Source organism: Sander lucioperca, chromosome 12 (genome assembly GCF_008315115.2).
Source record: "Sander lucioperca isolate FBNREF2018 chromosome 12, SLUC_FBN_1.2, whole genome shotgun sequence".
NCBI lineage: Eukaryota > Metazoa > Chordata > Actinopteri > Perciformes > Percidae > Sander > Sander lucioperca.
Window position 1 is genome coordinate 12,460,334 of NC_050184.1, and position 20,316 is coordinate 12,480,649.

The 20,316-nt window shown below is 41.9% G+C and overlaps 1 protein-coding gene across 6 annotated transcripts in view; it reads right to left on the bottom strand.

Moving 5' to 3' along the window:
* The window catches only part of tafa5l (TAFA chemokine like family member 5, like), a 61,455-nt gene extending 42,482 nt beyond the window's left edge, over positions 1–18,973 (bottom strand). For 2 of the 6 annotated variants that reach the window (XR_004899024.1, XR_004899023.1), the window contains exon 1: positions 17,744–18,973. Coding sequence is in view for 2 of the 6 variants with exons in the window: in XM_031286717.2 (XP_031142577.1) it covers positions 17,744–17,840 (97 nt within the window). In the remaining 4 variants the exon portion in view is untranslated. The remainder of the gene's footprint in view (positions 1–17,743) is intronic. The other 4 variants (XR_004102810.2, XR_004102809.2, XM_031286717.2 and 1 more) reach the window with 3 other exon arrangements.
* Positions 18,974–20,316: the final 1,343 nt, after the last annotated feature.

The window sequence follows — 20,316 nt, forward strand, 5'->3', positions numbered from 1 at the left end:
TCAATAACGCTCAGAGATGACATTCCTGTACAGAAAGCCTACTCCTCTATTCCAAAACCACTGTTTGCGGAAGTAAAGGAGTACATACAAGATCTCTTAGCAAAAGGATGGATCATCAAGTCGAAGTCCCCTTATGCAGCCCCTGTCGTGTGTGTCCGCAAAAAAGATGGCTCACTACGCCTTTGTATCGATTATCGGTTACTGAACCAGAAAACCGTCCCTGACAGGCACCCACTACCTCGGATCCAAGATCTGACCGACACCCTTGGGGGACACTCTTGGTTCAGTATCCTTGATCAAGGTAAGGCATATCACCAAGGGTTCATAGCAGAAGGCTCAAGACACGTCACAGCATTTGTAACTCCCTGGGGGTTATATGAGTGGGTCCGGATACCCTTTGGCCTCTCCAATGCCCCTGCAGCTTTCCAAAGGAGTATGGAAGAGATGCTGGACTCACTCAGAGACGAATGCTGTATCCCCTATTTGGATGACATCCTGTGTTATTCAAAAACCTTCGAGGAGCATGTTGAGGGAGTTCGCAAAGTCCTGAGAGCACTTCAAAAACATGGCGTAAAGTTAAGACCTGAAAAATGTGAACTGTTTCGCAGACAAGTGAGATATGTTGGTTGCCTTGTATCTGCAGAAGGGGTGCACATCGACCCAAGGGACTTGGAAGCGGTGCAGACGCTCAAGGTAAAAAAACCAGGGACAGTTGGTGACGTGAGACGACTTTTGGGCTTTCTCAGCTACTATCGCAGTTACATCCAGGATTTCTCAAGCATTGCACAACCTGTGTATGAGCTGCTCAAAGTTCAAAATAGTGCATCAACAAGGCAGCCCCACCAAGTAAAGACCAAGGGCCCTCAGCTGTCCTCCAAGATCCTGGTGGAGTGGACTAGTGAACACCAGAGAGTACTGGAGTACCTCATTGACAGGCTCACCAATCCTCCAGTTTTGGTTTACCCAGACTTCAGCCTACCATTCCTACTCCACACAGACGCTTCTGAAAAGGGTCTTGGTGCTGTACTCTATCAACACCAAGATGGTAAACTGAAAGTCATAGGTTACGGTTCCAGAACGCTGACCCCGGCTGAAAAGAACTATCGTCTGCACAGTGGGAAATTGGAATTTTTGGCATTGAAATGGGCAGTGTGTGAAAAGTTTAGAGACTATCTGTTCTATGCTCCACACTTTACCATATACACCGACAATAATCCACTAACCTATGTCATGAGTACTGCCAAGCTCAATGCAGTCGGACATCAGTGGGTTGGAGAGTTATCTGACTTCAGGTTCGAGATAAAGTACAGACCCGGAAAGACGAATACTGATGCTGACACGTTGTCTTGTGTGCCCCTCGACATCAACAAGTATGTGGTAGAATGTACTGAGGAGTTGTCACAGGAAGTAGTGGAAGCCACCTGGAATGGGACTAGAGCAGCTCAGGAACAGGATGTGGCGTGGGTTGCTGCACTTTCTCTCACCACAAACGTCAACCAAGAACCTCCTGCACCTCTTCCAGCTATCAGTAGTGAGGAGTTGGCCAAAGCTCAAAGGGAAGATCAAGCAGTCGGAGAGATCATTAGACTAAAGGAGATAAACGCAGTACTAACAAGTGATACACGACTAACCGTGAACAGAGCAGCAAGGAAACTCCTTCATGAATGGAGCAAATTGCACTTGAGAGAGGGACTTCTTTACAGACAGACCAATGAAAGACAACAAGTAGTTCTCCCGGCCAAATACAAACCCATGGTGTTAAAGTGTCTCCACGATGACATGGGACACATCGGTACAGAGAGAGTACTGTCCCTAGCTAGAGAAAGGTTTTACTGGCCGTATATGAAGAAGGAAGTGGAGGAATACGTTACGAGGAAATGTCCATGCATAAAACAAAAGAAACCAACAGTACATGTTCGCGCTCCAATGGGCACAATTACTTCAAACTCACCATTGGACCTTGTATGCATAGACTACCTGCACCTGGAACCCAGTCGAGGTGGATATGAGTATATACTGGTCGTAGTGGATCATTTTACAAGGTTTGCACAAGCGTATCCGACGAAAAACAAATCTGGACGGACAGCAGCTGACCGCATCTTTGAAGAATTCATCCCACGCTTTGGATATCCCGGAAAGTTACATCACGACCAGGGTCGCGAGTTTGAAAACGAACTTTTCAGGACTCTGCGGGAGAAATCCGGGGTTGGACACTCACGAACAACGCCATATCACCCGCAAGGGAATCCGGCAGAAAGGTTCAACAGAACCCTCTTGCAGATGCTCAGGACACTTGCTGACAAAGAAAAAGAGCGGTGGAAAGATCATCTTCAAGGAATTGTACATGCTTATAACTGTACGCGGCACGAGTCGACAGGATACTCCCCCTATTTTCTGCTGTACGGACACAATCCCCGTCTCCCTGTAGACTTATTGTTTGGTCTAATGGCTGAGAAAACCACAATATCACACAAGTTATGCAGAAAAATGGGCTGAGAGGATGACTGAGGCGTACAGGATAGCCAGTGAGAACAGTAAACTTTCAAGTGCGCAAGGCAAGTCCTATTATGACAAGAAACTAAAGGGTGTGGTTTTGCATCCCGGCGACAGAGTACTTGTTAGGAATCTCAGTGAGCGAGGGGGGCCAGGGAAACTCAGATCATACTGGAAAAGGAACATATATGTAGTCAAAGAGCAGGTAGCAGACAACCCTGTGTATGTAGTCTACTCTGAGACAGGAGAAAAACGTAAGACCAGAGTCCTTCACCGTAACTTACTGCTCCTAGTTAATGACCTACCTGTTGAAGCCCCGCCACAAAGATTTGAACATGTACCAAAGAGACAAACGATACAGAGGCATAACCAGTTGAGTAACAAAACCTTGAGAAAACACCCAGATGTCACAAGTGAGTCAGAGTCAGAAGAGAGCACTACAAGGTATTGGTTCAGGGTTCCTGTGGAAGAACGAGAACGTGAGAGACAGAACACTTACCATTATTTACCTACCGTGGTCCAGAGGGATCCAGCACCCGTAGAAACGAACAGACCTCTACAAGCAGCTGTTAGGGAAGGAAGACAAGTTACCGTACCTGTGTGGGGAGAGAGACTTGGTAGCCTTCCAGTCAATCAAAGCCAGAGAGATAGTCAGTCTGTGACACAGTCATTACCTGATTCAGTACCACCCGAGATAGACAGTGAAGGGGATGATGAGTCTGTAGCTGTTGGGGATGCAGAGAGATTTTTGAACGCTCCTGTAGCAGACACATCCACTCAGGTTAGAAGGTCAGCAAGAGAGAAGAGGCCAAAGCAGATGTTCACATATCAGACATTAGGCGAACCCTCACTGCAACCGCACCCCACTGTCAATACAGTCGCCACACTCACCTCACCCTACATACCTGCATGGCTAACATCTTATCATTTATCACAGCTAACAGGTGTTGCATCTTACATCACATCTCCTTATATGCCCCATGCATACACACCATTGTGGTATTGAACGGTTAAATTCTATGTTAATGAGTTTTTTTTAGAATAGAGAGGTTTCAAATGTCAGGAGCCATTTCTATTTTTGTCAGGGAGCGTGTGACGCCCAGCAATGTGTGGTCACATTATGTGGTTTAATAATGTATAGTTTGAATAGTTGGCATATGTATATTGCTTCACAAGGGTCTTATTTCTTTCATTTGGTGTAAATTCATTGTGTAAGCTGTATTCCAAATTTCCACCACAAGGGGGCCTCGCCTCCCAGCGAGACTCTCGTCTTTAGTCTGGCAGAAGCGAGAGAACGAAACGCAATACCTGTTGCCGGTCTCATCATTTTCCTGTTCTTTTCAGAACGACATTTTAATCTGACCACAGGCCTCACGCCTGGGGCCTGTTACACTTGCCAGCAACCAACCTCCTTTCAGCGTCTAAATTACTCCACCTCCAACCTGAAGAAACATCTTAAAGTAAGTTTTTTTTTTTATTAGCCAAGGGTAGTCGTCTGCTGTAGTTTTACTGGTCACCTTGCTATTTTATAGTTGACGTGCGACTTTACATTCTCCTATGTGCTGATTTACTAGCTCCAGAGCCGTTGAAAGACTGACTAGCCCTGTTCGACATGTTAGCTAACATTAGCTAAAATTAGCTCGTGGTAGCTTAGACTGTGGTTAGATTTTTGTAGTATGCAGACTACAAATACAAAAATCTATCTTCTTGTTTAGGTACACATCCAGCCAGTTGGAACAGAAGAACACACCAGAATAGACCTGTTTAGTAAGCTGTATGTGATGGCCGCATTCCTACACTTAAAATGAAATGAAACAAAAATAAAACAATTTCAAAAAAAAATGAAACAATAAAATGCAATTCAATGTGGAAGTAATCCAAGTATTCAGAATATGTTACAAATTACAATTTTGGGCATGTATTTTGTATTCTGTAACGGAATACGTTTTGAAAGTATCCTTCCCAACACTGCTTATATTATATATTATATTTCTATATTATAGATCTACATTCATTATATCCTATGTAATTTGTATTTAGTCAAATCCAATACCTTATATCTTACTAGTTAATACCCTAACAGCCACACAATTGAATTTTAAAATATTTTGTTTTTTGAAAATGTTATGTTTTGGGATTTGTTTGTAATTTGACAATTGAACTAGTTAATGGACTGCTGGCTATAATAATGTGAGACTTGGTTGACATGACAGTTGCTGCTGGGCACTGTGTTCCGACAACAGACTGATTTACAAGGCAAGTTAAGCTCTATTGATATGGCAAATGGACAGAATGTCTTAAAGTGATGATCACCTTGCTCAGGAATTTCTGCGGTGTGTATGTGCTATTCTTACACTTCTATCCAAGCAAAGAGAATTACTTCAGAGTTCTCCAGGCATTACAAAGTGATGGATGACTCCCTGGCCAAGGACTAGTGGCTATGCAGGTTTTTTGAGTTTCAATTTTGTCAGAATGTGATCTCATAATTACTTACACAAACTGAACTACTTGGGAGGGGGGGAAATAATTAATAACTGTTTTTCATTATCTTGACTTTTTAATGTCATGAAAGTTAAAAGAGTTTTTAAACTTTTCACTCTCTTTTTACTTGGCATGAAATGAACGGGATGAAATGAACACAATTCTAGATTTAAAAATGTTCATTTTAAATGATTTTTTAGATAATTTTGTTTGCCAAAAGATACATTTCTAGCAGCAAGAGCTGCTCAGCATTTCAACATACAGTACACCTGTGTCAAACTATTATCAAGGTGAAGAGATGACCTTTGCGCTCAGAACTGCAGCTGTGGCTCATTCATGGCTCTGATGAACGCTTCTGATCAGTCACACTGAAAACTTTTAACAGCCATGGGCAAATGAAAGAAGAGGTGTAACAATGATGTTTTCAATGTTGAGATTTATTAAATGAAACCTCTGCGTGACCTTTCGTAGCTGGCAGTGTCATTGAACACTTAATGTTGAGGTAGCAGTTTTGTGTGGCGTACAGTTTTTGGAAACCCGAAGGAACATATTTAATTGCCTTTTATTGAGGCCTTCCTGGTGCGTTTGAGGGAATTATGAACTGTTAATAGTCTTGTGTTTATGATAAACAAGCTTTAATCACAGGAAATTGCTTGAGGGTGTCTGCTGCTTTCAAAAACACATTTGGAAGAACAAATTCAATATATGTTGATGACACATTTTCTTCATTTAAAATCAAAGGGAGGTTTGTTGCAGCCTCAAATGAGACCAAAAAAATGAATCAATAACCTGCTGAACAATATTAATGTGTGAGTACATCAAATCTGACTCTGCTTAAACTCAGCACGTTTCTTAATAAGTGCAAAATAAATGCATGTGAACTTAAAGAACTACATCAATTTCTCTAGGTTGAACAGTGCAGCACAGAGAGAGTTGGGGAAACTTACTTCACCTTTGTAATGATCTGGACAAAGTTACATAGTTTCTTTTTTTCCTTTCTTTATTGAATGGAAAGCTGCCAGTGAAAGCCATTCAGGCTGACACTGAAATAAAATCAGTTCAGCGAAGGTAGATTAGAAAAGAGTCTGTGCTGCAGTTCTTGTAAGGTCAATCCCTGGCATTCACCAACCATCACTCCTTTACACTGCTGTTGCTAGTTCCTTCCCAGCACCTTCAAAGGCTCATTAAGTGAGACGTTAACTGCTAAATAGCATGAAATGACTGTAATAATGGCAAAGGTTGAAAGGGTTGTTGATCAACATAAATGACTCATAAAATTGCCTCAGCGGGTGCTGAGATGTTTCAGAAGCTACTTACTTTCTGAGGAAGACATGTTGGAAATATTCCAGATGATGATTGTGGTTTGGTTTTATTATAGTGACCATGTGGGATTAACCAACTATGGGGCAAGAATTAACTTTGGGCCCCAATGACCACCCAACCAATTATTCCAACTATGTGCACTGACAATGTAACATTACTTTATTAATTATTCTTCACCAAGAATCGCCTTGGATTAGGGTGGCACCAAGACCTGGGTCTTGGGTGCAGCTGTCGCTGTGGACCTGCTACACCCTGCTACGCTCTGCGATTCCCTGCAGTGTCCGGCTGCGTCCTGCTGCGTCCTGCCGCGTCCACCCATGCTCTGCCACACTACACCCCGTAACGCCCTGCTGTGCCCTACTATGACATGAACTACTATGACTACCATTTTAGTCACTGTTCTATCTTTATTATGATTATTATTGCCACTGTTCATCACACCCCCAACCGGCGCCGTCAGACACCGCCTACCAAGAGTTTGGGTTTGTCCGAGGTTTCTTCCTAAAAGGGAGTTTTTCCTCGCCACTGTCGCAATAGCTACTGCTAATGCTTGCTCTTGAGGGAATTACTGTAATTGTTGGGGCTTTGTAAATTACAGTGTGGTCTAGACCTACTCTATCTGTAAAGTGTCTCGAGAAAACTCTTCTTATGATTTGATACTATAAATAAAATTGAATTGAATTGAATTGAATTGAATTGAAACTTTAGACGTGAATCAATCATGAATCAGAAATCAAGTGACACCCTTTCGGACCCTTGACCTAAGTTTAACATTTCCATGAACTTTGCTGTCTAAATTCACAATCTCCAGATAATGGAACCTTGTAATTGTTGTAATCCAACGACCTTACATTGTTTTCCCTAGGCCAACACGTTTGCCTGAACTCATGGTCCCCAGGGGATGGACCCTAATGTTGTTGGGGAATCCTTGATCTTTCCTCTAACAACACAGTCAGGTTACTATAAGAACTCAAATCAGAAGATCAGATTGCCATGAAATGGCAGCTTCACTTTCCCCCTAAGATGAACCCTTTTCATTTTCAACACTCCATGGGCTTTCCTCCAGCTCCACCTCAACATTGCAACCTCTAGGGCCTGCAAACCAAGCTTAAGACTTTTGTATTAATAATTTGTCCCTGTCAGTAACCACACTCAACCCCAAACGTTTCCAGACTAATCTGCATCTAAATTAATGGATTGGTGGGTGGGTTGTTGGTCTCAGTGGCAGCTACCTTTGTGATTTAGGCTGATAAGAATGGTGTATTTTTTACATAAAATTATTATCTAGACCAGTCTTGGGAGTCATAAAACACAATCACCTCTATGAAGAATTGCTATGCATATTTCATAGCATCAGCCATGCTGCCCACCCTCCCCTACCCACCACTCAGCCCACCCTCTACTCTCTTCTGCTAAGGAGAGTCCCTGTTTACTTGGTGGGTGCTTGGAGGACAGAGGTGCCATCAGATATCAGTGCTCGCTGCCATGTTTCAACACTGAACAGATGAATGGGCTTCATGCAATAAGCCTGAAGGAGGAGAATAGCAAGGCGGAGAGTGTGTGTGTTGGGGGGAGGGGGGGGCTTTGTAAAGTCCCCTCAGCCACGGCCAGTGCTCCATCATACGTACAGGAGTTAATTCATATGACAGTGGGTTTCTGTCACTCAGCAGCGTGAAGACACTTGGCCTCATCTCTATTTCACATGATGATATGGGCATATGGCTGCTGCGGTGGCGAGGAGCTTGCCAAGTGAAGGATGTTGCTATGTTGCTGTCTAGGCTATGGATCATGTCAGACATCTAGAGGGCTACAGGAAGCCGATACAGAGCACAGAGACTGGTTCTCAGCACTGACTGGCAGCCTGATGACCTTCACTGATCACTGAATCACAACACTATACAAGTGCAAAGTTGCAGCGCAGACGCACAAGGGTTAAAACAAACACAGCTTAGAGCAAAGACGCGAGTCTGTGCTCTACATATCGGCACTTTGATCAGACACACTGCAGATCACCAAAGTACAGGAGCACAAATATCTTAGTATCTCTGCCTGAAATAGGCTACCAGGAGTCCACACTTGCTTACACAATTTTCCCAATTCAATGTGTGTCATTGTAAGACTGAGAACTGCTGGGCATGATGAGGTTATTAAACTACATTACACTGGCTGACTCTGACCACATAGACCGAAAATAGAAAACTACTAATTATCTTTCCCGTTAACATTGCAATCGGTTCCTTATTTAGACATGTACTTATCAATAAAACATTCACTTCGTTCTTGCTTATCTTTCTTTTCTTGTTGGTCTCTTTAATTAAGACTGTGCAGATACATCAGTAGTCCTAACTGATAAAATACCTTTATCAGATTTAACAGACAAACATCAGACACAGCCATGCACTGCTCCCATTCAACTGAAACCAGATTGGGTGCTATGAGAACTGCTCTGCTTCTTCTTAGGGAATCTGCCATAAAAAAAAAAAAAAAAAAAAAAATATATATATATATATATATATATATATATATATGTGTGTGTGTGTGTGTGTGTGTGTGTGTGTGTGTGTGTGTGTGTGACAGGCTGCACTGAATGAACTATGACAAAGATTCCATTTCCATATTAAAACAATCTTTCTTATAGATTGTAATTACTCGCAGGCAGCTAAAGATGGAAGTGAGGTTTTACAATGTTTTATTGCAGAGATCGTCTCTGCAAACTATTCTTTCAAACCATGTTTATTAAAAATTCCACTTCTTGTAAAGCTAGTTCAGTTAATTATTCATGACAATATGTATTGTATTCGGTATTATACCCCGTAAAGACACAGCTATAGCACGGAGCCATTATGTGCTGGCTCGGCTCAAACGTCCTGGCATTGAATCTAACCAGTTTTCCCTGAGAGAGTCAATCAGACTCTAATCACTACACTGGCATACAATAATAAGTCTCAGTGATTATCTTCCTTCCATTGTATGTTCCTTTCTTGATAGAAGTGCCGTTCGCAAGGATGAAAATGGGGCTGCCAACAAAGCGCCAATTTAGAGAGCATGACAATCATATTAACGTGCATCAAATCAGATATGAATTCAAAGGATCTTTTATGGAAGATTTAAAACAGTGTGTGATGTGTTATAATATTAATGCTACAGGTAATCAGTCAAAACATATATATTTTTTGTGGTGGCTGCAGTTATCAAGTTTTGAAATGTAATGAGCACTGACTGAACCTCCATACCACCACAAATCTTAAATCCATACACCTACCTCACACTGCTTGGATTTATTTTCTCTTGAAAGTCTTAAATAATAAATAATTATCATTATTGATTATGGATTAATTTAACTATTCAAATGGACTTTTTTGTTAGTGCTCTCGAACCTGAGCAGCACAAAGTGCTTTACAAAGCCTCTCATTCAAACACACACAAACAAACCGATGGTGGTGGAGATGCCATTTGGGGTTCAGTGTCCTGCTCAAAGACACTTCCAAATGTGGACAGGAGGAGCTGAAATCGGACCAGAAACTCTATAATTTGCTTGCAACATGCTTGCCAATTTGCTAAGAGTGAGTTAAATGTTAGAAATGTGCACCACTAATGATTTATTGTAAATTAGTTGTGACTGTGGTTGTAAAATTGTATATTTTGATGTTTTGTATTTCACTTGCGTGGAATTTTTATTGTTTTACTGACCTGCCAAGGGACTACGGGCGGAAAATAGCACTTGTGCTACAACCCAGTGCAATGCATCTCTCCTTGTTCTTATACAAGGTTAATGTTAACTTGTGCATTGTCCCTGTTTAAATAAAATAAATTCTAAACAGGTTGTAGTCATTAAGTTAAAATGAGCAATCTAAGACACTAAGACTTGTTTTGTCTCACCAACACTCCAAACCCCCAAAATATTCAGTTTACTGGCACATATGACAAAGGAAAGCAGCAAATATTTAAAATGTAGACGCTGCAAGTACAGTAGGGACTGTTTGGCATATTTGCTTGAAAAATTACTTCAACAATTCATTATCAAAATAGTTGACCATTATTTTTCTGTCAACCCCAATACAAAAGTGTTCTTCCCTTAGGCCCATTATTTGGATTTTTTGCTTAATGGTTAACAGTTAATTGATTATCAAAATTATTCACCATACATTTTCTGACAATCACATAATCAATTAATTGAATACGTTTTTCAGTCCCACTTATGACATACATTAGTGCACCAAGGTTAATCACCACTAACTTGGACATATTCACAGTGTAGTCTCGCATTGCCAGACCTATCTCCACAGCGCTGTTGAGTAAAGTCTTACTACACCACACATACAGTCTAGGATAGGAGAAAAAAAATGCTGTGTTGTTTGCATTTCTTTAAACTAATGATGCACCGAAATGAAAATTCTGGGCCGAAACCGAAAATTCAGGATGCACTGGGCCGGAAACTGAAACTGAAAATGAAAATTTTTGGTATATTTGTAATAATATTATACTTTTTAATTGATTTTATGAATTTAATGAATTTGAATTGAAAAACTACATACAAACCACTAAAATGATCACACTTTTATTGAAAGTAACACACCAAAATTTGACAATTGTGATAATTTTTCAAAATATATATAAAACACAATATTGAATACACTGTTCTTCATTCAGTTCTGTAACAATCAGATGTCAGAGATGTTGATGTACTCTGCATATTGAATTGGATGTCGTGTTTTCAGATGGTGTCTCAAACCTGACGTGGAAAAGTTCTGCGGCACCGTACCCCCTCTTGAAATGTCTGCTGAACACTGCAGATCGCAAATTTGATGTCCTTATCAGAAACTTTGAAGTAATTCCACACCGCTGACATGATCAGCCTTTGCTGGCTAAATCAACTGAGAGGGAAATCTGAGCACTGAGGGGCGAGGTGGAGAGGCATGTATTTTCGACTCATATTTTCGGCCGTTTTTTTTTCGGCCAAAAACCAAAAATGCTATTTTTGGCCTAAAGTTTGCGGTGGCTGAAATTTCGTGCATCCCTACTTTAAACCAATCACAATCGTCTTGGGTGGCGCTAAGTTCCGGACGCAGTGACGGTGGCTCTGCAAAATAGTCTTGGAAAGGAACTTTCAAAACAAAATGGCACATAAAATATTAAATGAAGTTAACTGTTCACAAAATACAGTAACATGAGCTATTTAAATTAGCTGGATACATGGTTAAACCTAATTTGCTCTTACCAGTGTGTCGCTGTGTGTCCTTCGTAGACAGCAATCCCTGGCAATCGGTCCCAAAACATCCCAGTTAGATAGAAAATACCGTAAACATATTCCTTGTAAATCTTTACAATCATTCCCCAAAAGAACCAACCAGACCTGCCTTATTGCACGATCCAAATTTTCTTCATAACTTGCCATTTTCAGCATGTAGCTTGCTAGCTCGAAGTTTGTTGTTGTTTCCCGTAGCAAAGGGATTTTGAGAACGACAACACAAAGACAATGTCAGGCTTTATCCTGGAAATGTACTTCGGTTGATCCAAACTATTCACTGTGTTACATTAGCTAATAAGGAGGCTGACCAACATAAAAAAAGTAATCTAAATTACTGGATAAATATCTGGATTTATCCTCCACTGCTGCTCTGATTTCAATCAATCTAACCTAATCGTTCCTTTGTGCCCGTTCTGATCTCACAACTCTGTTATTACCAACTCAGGACGACATCGAACAGCAATCCCTTTTGACTAAGCATATGCTAGTCTAGGCAGCCACAGCCAAGTGCATCTCATTACCTTAACACTGTTTGACGCCAGTAGCGCAGTAGGTATCATGTAATAGGACACCAGGTGAGAGAGGTAGATGTTTGACTGACCCCATGCTATATGCTTTCTGACACCGCTGTGAGATTCTGCTGCTAAACAAGTACAACAGCAGAGCAGTGGAGCGAAACCCCCGCTTTTTATTAATGTGCTTGGTTTATAGGGAATACAACCATGATTTCAAATGCTATTTGAATACTCTACAGCGGTCCGATCAATATTTATGCAAGTGCACAACTCTCTGCCGAAGTCGGAGGACCTGTAACGGTACCTAAGAATGCAATTGAATCTGTAGCTAACAGAAATGAATCAGGAACTATAGCAAAGGGAAATGTGGGAGCAGCCGGGGTGACTTCTGGAGATGAGGGGTGTGTTATGCTATTACATGATGAAGCTCATTTATCTGCGAGCGGTAAAGTAGGCAGTGTGTTGGCACGCAGTCAGTTTACCATTTATTGTTCTGAGGAGCAGTTCCAGCTCTCACATCCTGATGACAATACAGGTTGGAGTTTTTAGCTCTGAAAAGCTCTTCATATTCACAAATGCATACCTACATTGCATTAAAATGTGGGAATTCTTAAAGGTCTTAAAACAAGCATGATTTTCTATGCAGTCATGAGCACCCAGTGGGGCAGCAGAAAAAGAGAGAAATGCACTGCACCCCCACCAACTGAGAAGCTAGAGATGTGCTCTATTTGCTCAAATTTAATTCTCGAGTCAGGTGTGTACACTACTCCACCCACGGGGAATGACAAATTGAAACTCTTGTAGCAGCAGTAGGATGGTGCTCCCTCTGGAGAAAGTCGAACTCAACAGTGTTGGGTTGTTTCCTTTTTCACTGGAAAGCAGCAGTTTGTTGTTTAGTTCGCTAATGTAACTTTACTGGACTTCCAGGTCTTTGCAGTTAAATTTGTTTTAAAACACCAACCCACTCTCTAAAATTCAGCACTGCCATTGTGTGACATTGCCAAGGGCTGCTTTAAAATAGAAAATATTCCCCTTACAGAGCTAGGACTGACACTGTAATTTAGGTCTGTCTTGTACAGTACACATGATGGAGGTGGCGTCTGATACATTTCTGTTGCAGTGATGCAGCACAGTCTGGGCTGCAGAGATATTACAATGTAGAGTACACTCAGACAATTGGTTGTGGATGAATACAGGCTTGAGGCATAGGCAAGAGTGAATGTACAATATGCCTTGCAAAAGCAAACAGTTGCTCAGTTGAATGTAATGCAGAGAGGACTGTAAAAGCCACAGTGACTCACTTCAAATTCCATAGCCCTCTAGGATGCCCTCCTTCTTTAATGCAAACCCAGAGAAAATGGTGAGCATCAGAAGGCTATTATGACCCCATAAGCACTGTACAGTAATGCATAATTATGTGAACTGCAGCTTTAATATTCAAGCACAGCGCTATCAGGAAATATGGCATCAGGCAGAAAATAGAGCAGGACACAAGACTGAAGTAACATAACTCAAATCATTTATACTACTCTGCCAGTGATGGAGCAGTTTCAAGCCCAGAGCTTTCCGCAGAGAAAATAACAAAGCAGAAATACACTGAGCGGTGCACTACACTCAACCACAAGGGAGGTCAAAGCTGAAGGCTAGACGGAATTCATATTCAGGGAGATGAAATATGAGCTTTGTGTGCTGCCAAATTGATTTAGCTGTAAAAAAAATCTTTTCATTTTGTTCCATAAAAATGCTCATACTTTTACAGCTCTGCCACCTATAGGAGCAGGCCTCAATGATTTGCTAAGAATTTACAGCCAAGGTCATAATCAAAGCGGGTCTCCTTTTGCATGCTTAATGTAGCCTTGAAGAAGAGTGGAATGAAAATCATCCTATTAACTTCAAAAAGTCGGTAATTCTCTGCTACTCTGATTAGTTTAATGCTCTGATAGATAGATGATGCTCCCTAAGTTAAAAGAGAATACCAACCAAAGATGTTTAAATTCATCACTCTAGTGCCCCATGAAGACTTGCTGTCTCCCACACAGGAGCTGATTTGCTAAAAAAAAAAAAAAAGAAGAAGAAAAAAAAAGTAATCGAGATAGAATCCAGAATAATTTACCAGGATAAAATCTGTCTGGTTTGTGAATGACATTTGGACAGGAGGCATCAGAGACACATGGCAGAGTCCACAACGCAAAGAGTGGACTGACTGTGTGAGTCGGCCATCAATGGAGCTCTGTAATGATTGTGAAGCCACAGGGACTCACTTTAAAATGTAGTGACACAGCCTGTATACGTATCTCAGAAAATGTGTGCTGTCATTCCCATCAACAGTTTACTGCAGAGCAAGAAGACTGGATAGATTGTTGTCTCTGCTTCTCAGCTTCAGGGCACTGTTATTTGTGTTCAGGAGCACTGATTGAATTATTCAAACAAATCAAAGTGACACGTTAATCATGACATGTGACATGTGCTGTAAAAAGCAGCATTGCTGTCTGTTGCACTTATATGACACCAAGTTTAGGATCTACAGTGTAGCTCTGTAGATGTATTCAAGTCATTTGAATCATCCAATGAATCTTGTTATATTAATGATATTCATCATTCCACACACTGTGAATAAAAGTCTGTTTTGCTGAACTTTTGATTGAGGAAGTCAACATTTTTTAGGTCATTTGGAAAAAGCATAGAAGGGGTTATGCGTAAGAAGTAATAGCTGAGCAGACAAATAGACAAATGCAGGAGCTAATGAGGATCCTAAATAAACAAACAAACAAACAAAAGAACGCCAACCACCAAAAAAATGAAATTAAAGCTACACTAATTGATTTAGGCCACTTGGGACACACAACAGCTTAATTTAGAAAGTTGTTGTAACACACATGTTTGCTAACAATTGCAAACATTCAGCAGACATGGCGCAACATTAGCATTCATTTGGAGTCTTTTTTCTGGCTACCTGATGAATGTAAGTCCAATGTTCATTCTCCTCTAAGCTTTTATTTTTGTCTCCAATAACTCCTGAGCAAAGTATCTGGCTCTTTAGCTTCCAGTTGTTCAACTTTCTTCACCATCTAGTTGCTGACTTTGTCTGTCTGACATTTGGTGCTGGTCAGGTAGCGTATTGGTTTTCTCAGAGCTTTTTTTGCTTAAAACAGCTGCCTGTTGCTGCTTGAAACGAGATCCATGAGAGAAAAGTTAGTGGCCCTGAAAAGCAAAACAACGAGCCAAAAGAGGCTAAAAAGCTCTGTTGAAATGAAGGTACGTGCAGAGGGTGATAGTTCTCTGTTGCTTCATCACTACAAACATTTCGCACATGTTTCACGTCGTGTGATCCAATTTTAATATAAGAAATATTTCTTGGGGATTTAAACTTGGGCTTTAAACTTCTTCAACAGGAAATCCGAAAAACAAAGATGTTATACTTTGTTTTGATTGACAGTTGATCTTTGGAAAGTGCAGTGCAGAAACAGCAATGACTGTTTACCTTTGCATCAAAGATGCTCACAGATCTTGAGGATTTGCACTTCTAAAATGCTAAATAGCCTCATTTGATCACAGTATTTTAGAAGGAGGAATTTTTATGTTCCCACTTGAAGTTGAAATGTATTCTTGGCATTAGAATTCCTTGAGCTGAGTTAGAGCAAAGGCTAACTGTCCGTCCACCTCCAACTTACAAATGTGGATAACAATGCTCCATCCCCTCCTCCTCTTCACACGCGCACACACACACACACACACACACACACACACACACACACGCACACACGCACACACGCACACACACACACACACACACACACACACACACACACACACACACACACACACACACACACACACACACACACACACAATCCAAAGCAATGTGGTTGACAAAGCAAGGAGGAGTTGCCACCATTCTCTAACTGCACCACTGAACCAGAATGTGGTCCAGTGAGGAAATCCAGACATTTCCAAATTTATCGTTGAATAAACTGGCAACGTTGAGAGCGGCTGACAGGCAATTCATCGTGGTGGGCGCTGGCCCAATGGCGTGCGCTGACAGGGCTGCTGTGCTTTGATTTCCTGTCCTGGCCACCATGACAGATGAGCTTCGAAGAGAGGGTGGAGGCGACGCAGCCTCTCACCACCACAAGGCTTCACCTCTCTGCCCACCACTTCAACCACACTCGTTGCTGCTTCAGGGGCCTTCCGGGGCCAGGGAGGTGGAAGTGTTACAGAGCTGGTCAAGGAAAGTGATGAGTGCTTTGACTCAATCAGTGGTGAGCAGTCATAAACACAAAACAAAAATATACTGTCAACTAGCTGATGAAATAATAAAAAAGCAATGGTGGTTTGACAGCACTGACTGGTCACAGCTGCCAGTTTCAGAGGAGGATTTTAGTGGGATTTGAAGATTACAAGTGCGGATAAATAATATACTACATGCTTCATTCTTAAAATTCAGCTCAGAGCTGGAAGGAGGTGAGCGACAAATCATATCCAGAGGTATTAACTAGGCCAAATCCAGCAGAATCTATTTACTCTAAGAATATCAAGTGTATTAAAGTTCACAAGAGATTGATTGAACAATGTTGTACAATAACACTCTAATGAGATCATTTTCAGATGAAATTGAGTCAATAATAAATGGCTGAGGGGAAGAGGAGAGCTGCTGTAACTCCTCAGATGATATGCAGAGGCTTGAAAGAAGGTTCAGGGGCTGCAATAAGAGGCTGGTAAAAGCAGCATTTTAGGAGAAAACACTGCAAATTAGAGGCAAAGGGAGCACATTTCAGTGCACAGGCAGTTCATTTTTCACATCAGTGTCTACTTTTGTTCCTGGCGAGCTGCCAAAGACATTGATGTAGGCACTATCCCTCCTCCACAGTGGTAATTATGCTGCTGGCCAATGCTTGATTAAGAGATCTAATCTGCAAACTTAGTGTTCAACATCTCCCAACAAGTTCCAATGCTTTAAGCCCGTTCTCTGTGTCTTTGACAGCACTGGAATCCAAAATTTTTGTCATGGACAGCAGCCAATGAAGAGCAGAGACACATACTTTTGCTTTCTATTCTGTGTCAGGGTGAAGGTGTAATTGCACCAGCGGATGTATTATTCAAGAGGAAAGCATGGCATGGATGGATATAGCCTTAACCTGAGTGAAATTATAAAAGCTTTGAAGTAGGCCTTCTCCTCTCTGCACGAGGAATTAAAACAAGCAAACTGTGTTACTTTTTCACCTAAAGCTCGATTATGGCTTCACTAAATTGTCATTCCACAAGGTATAGCAAAGAGCCTGCATCAGAATAAGGAAAACCACAAGGTTAGTTTAACAATAAGGTTATATATTACAGTATTGTGAGAATATGGTCACTGCAATATATTACAGGCTCCTAGATAATATTATAAAATGGTGTTAGGTCCAATAATGTCACTATACACTGTCTGTTCAGTATCATATACTCACTACAGTAATGTTATTATAAAGATACCAATCAAATTCAAATCAATAAATAATCAAAAATACCATAAGGTACAACAAGGTCACCATACATTGACTGGTGATGGGACACAAATTGGACATTATGGAGAATGTTCCTAAGGATCACCAGACCTGACCACACCATGTGCAGCTGCATCCCAATAAGAAGCCCTCAGAGACAATGGTGCTGCTGACAAAGTAATAAACAGAAGTGCCCTTACCCTCTCTGAGCAGATGGGAGTAGATGAGCCAGAGGAGCAGCAGGCAGCAGAGTGACGCACCTCCACCTGCGGAGAGCGTCTTCACTCCAGACTGCATCCTACACCTTCAGCTTTTAGATTATCCAAACTTTTAACGCTTGTGCCTCTCAGATATCAAGCAGATCAGCGGAAGAGTGGCAAATCCAGTGGCGTCTCCACAGCCTGTCGTCGGCATCCATTTTGAGGTTATAATAGAAGAGAGGAGCTGATAGTAATCCCCTCTTGCTTTTCAAATTCCCTCGGTGAGCCGCATATCCATCCAGGCTGCTCAGCGCACACACACACACACACACACACACACACACACACACACACACACACACACACACACACACACACACACACAGGGTACAATGTCACCAGATCTGGCCAAGTTTACGCAGCTGTGGTTTCAGGAGCTGGAATTCACTGGCAGGCTTCTGCAAAAACTGTTAGTATGTAGATGAAGAGGAGTGAGCAGCAGCAGTCCCTCGCAGTTTTGATCCTCACACGGATATATGCTGATGATGTTGCTAGTAAATTCTGCCGCTCAACATCCCCTGAACGCCACTGTCACCTCTATTTTCCTCCTCTGCGCTCCGCACTGTTTCTATTATTATTCCCAACCAACTTCTGCACTGAGCGCGGCTCTGTGTGACTCTATAGAGAAACGCGCAAGTTAACCCAGGCGGACATGACGAACATACCAATCAGCACAAAAACTTGTCCGGAAACGCAGCACTCCATGCGGCCAAAACAGCTGAAGGCGCAAATGCGTCATATGTGGCCACATATGCACTGCAGCTCAAGCGAAATGTCACGTCAAAACAAGAGCGGCGGGTCTCACGCAGCGCACTGCCGCTGGACGAAACGCACTCTGAAGCGCGTCAATGCAGGCGGTGCAGTGAAGTTGGACACACTTGTCACCTGTATGAGCCTTTGTGGATGCTCTGGGAAATTGTCAGGGGTGATGCCTTGCATCTCGGGCTCGAAAAGCTCCCATTCCCGCAAAGCCAAGTGTTGGTTTTCAGATGAGTGTGTTAAGCCTTATTCTGTCCCGTTCTGCATTTGCATGCAGGCGACGACGAAGTAGAGGATTTCCTCCTTTCAATCCATACAAGGAAACGCTGCTTCTGTTGCTGCTGCACCCTGAGTTTTGCCTTCAGTTACACTGTTTCCATCTGCTCTCTCTCTCTCCCTCGCTTTCTCTCTCGCTCTCTCCCACACACATACACACAGTGCCCCAATTCCTTTCGCAAAGTGAAAAAAAACCTTTTAGCTCCCAGGCTATAAATCCTAAACTGTAGATGATGATGATGCTTATTTATACACAGTAAGATGTCCCATCTCAGCCCACAGGGAGAATCAAAGCAGCACCAGCCTCCCCCACATTCTGACATTAAACTTTTCTTCATGTTTTTATGCCCTCATTCATACTGTAGGTGTAAAACGCCCTTGATGGCAGCATGGTCTGAGGACTACACTGGCATTCTGGGAAAATGTGAAAGGTCTGTTCCTGGACTGGTGGCAGGAACATGTGCAGTGCCCCAGGGCTCTTTAAAGTCACATTTTTATATACTGTCTAATATCACAATCACAATATCAGAGTGTGTGTGTGTGTGTGTGTGTGTGTGTGTGTGTGTGTGTGTGTGTGTGTGTGTGTGTGTGTGTGTGCCAAAGCTTACAGGTGCCAGTCTATCTTCTGAAAGAGCACCATTTAAGACTCCCTTGCCACTCAAGGACCATTACTGTAACTCACCCTCTCTCTCTCTCTCACACACACGCACCAAATGCCATGACCAGTGAATGTGCACTTTATTAGCAGATGGAGAAGTTCCCCCCTGTGCTGTGCTATCAGCCGGCTTTTATGATGACATATTGGCCCAGGCCAAGGCCTGTCACATCATCAGTGTAGTATATGAAAAATGACCGGACCTCATACTGCACAGACTATTTGTGAAGTATTAAAGGTATAGTTTGCTGATTTTTCACCTTATGTCCTACAATCTGCTTGTTTTATCTCCATTACTGTAACCAACTGCAGCAGCTTACTTTACTTGGACAACGGTAGAAGAGCTACAGGGAGAGTTCGGATGCTGAGAGGAGATTTGTTTTCTTCTCTCATCTATAACTCGGCTCAGCCAGATATCAGAATCAAGAACCACGTTTCAGTCTGTCAGAGTGACGTCCCAGCAGGGATTGCAGTGTAATTAATCACAACCCATCACTGTGACTGACAGGGTTGTGAAAGTTCTGCCAGTTCATTTTTTACCCATCATATTTATTCTTATGTTTACCAATAATATATAGACTTATTTCATTTGCATTTGGGTATGTGTGGATTGTGCTCAACAAAAAAATCAGAAAAAGATTAAAAACATTGATTTATTCATGCTTGATGTTTGTGCACATGCTTGTATCTACATTGGTGCCACTGTGTTATTTGGCTGCCAACTTTGATCACTGTTTGTGTATATGTTTGTGCCGGTGGTACATTTGCTCAAGTACTACTTAATTACAATCTTAAGACCTACTTAACTTGAGTATTACCATCA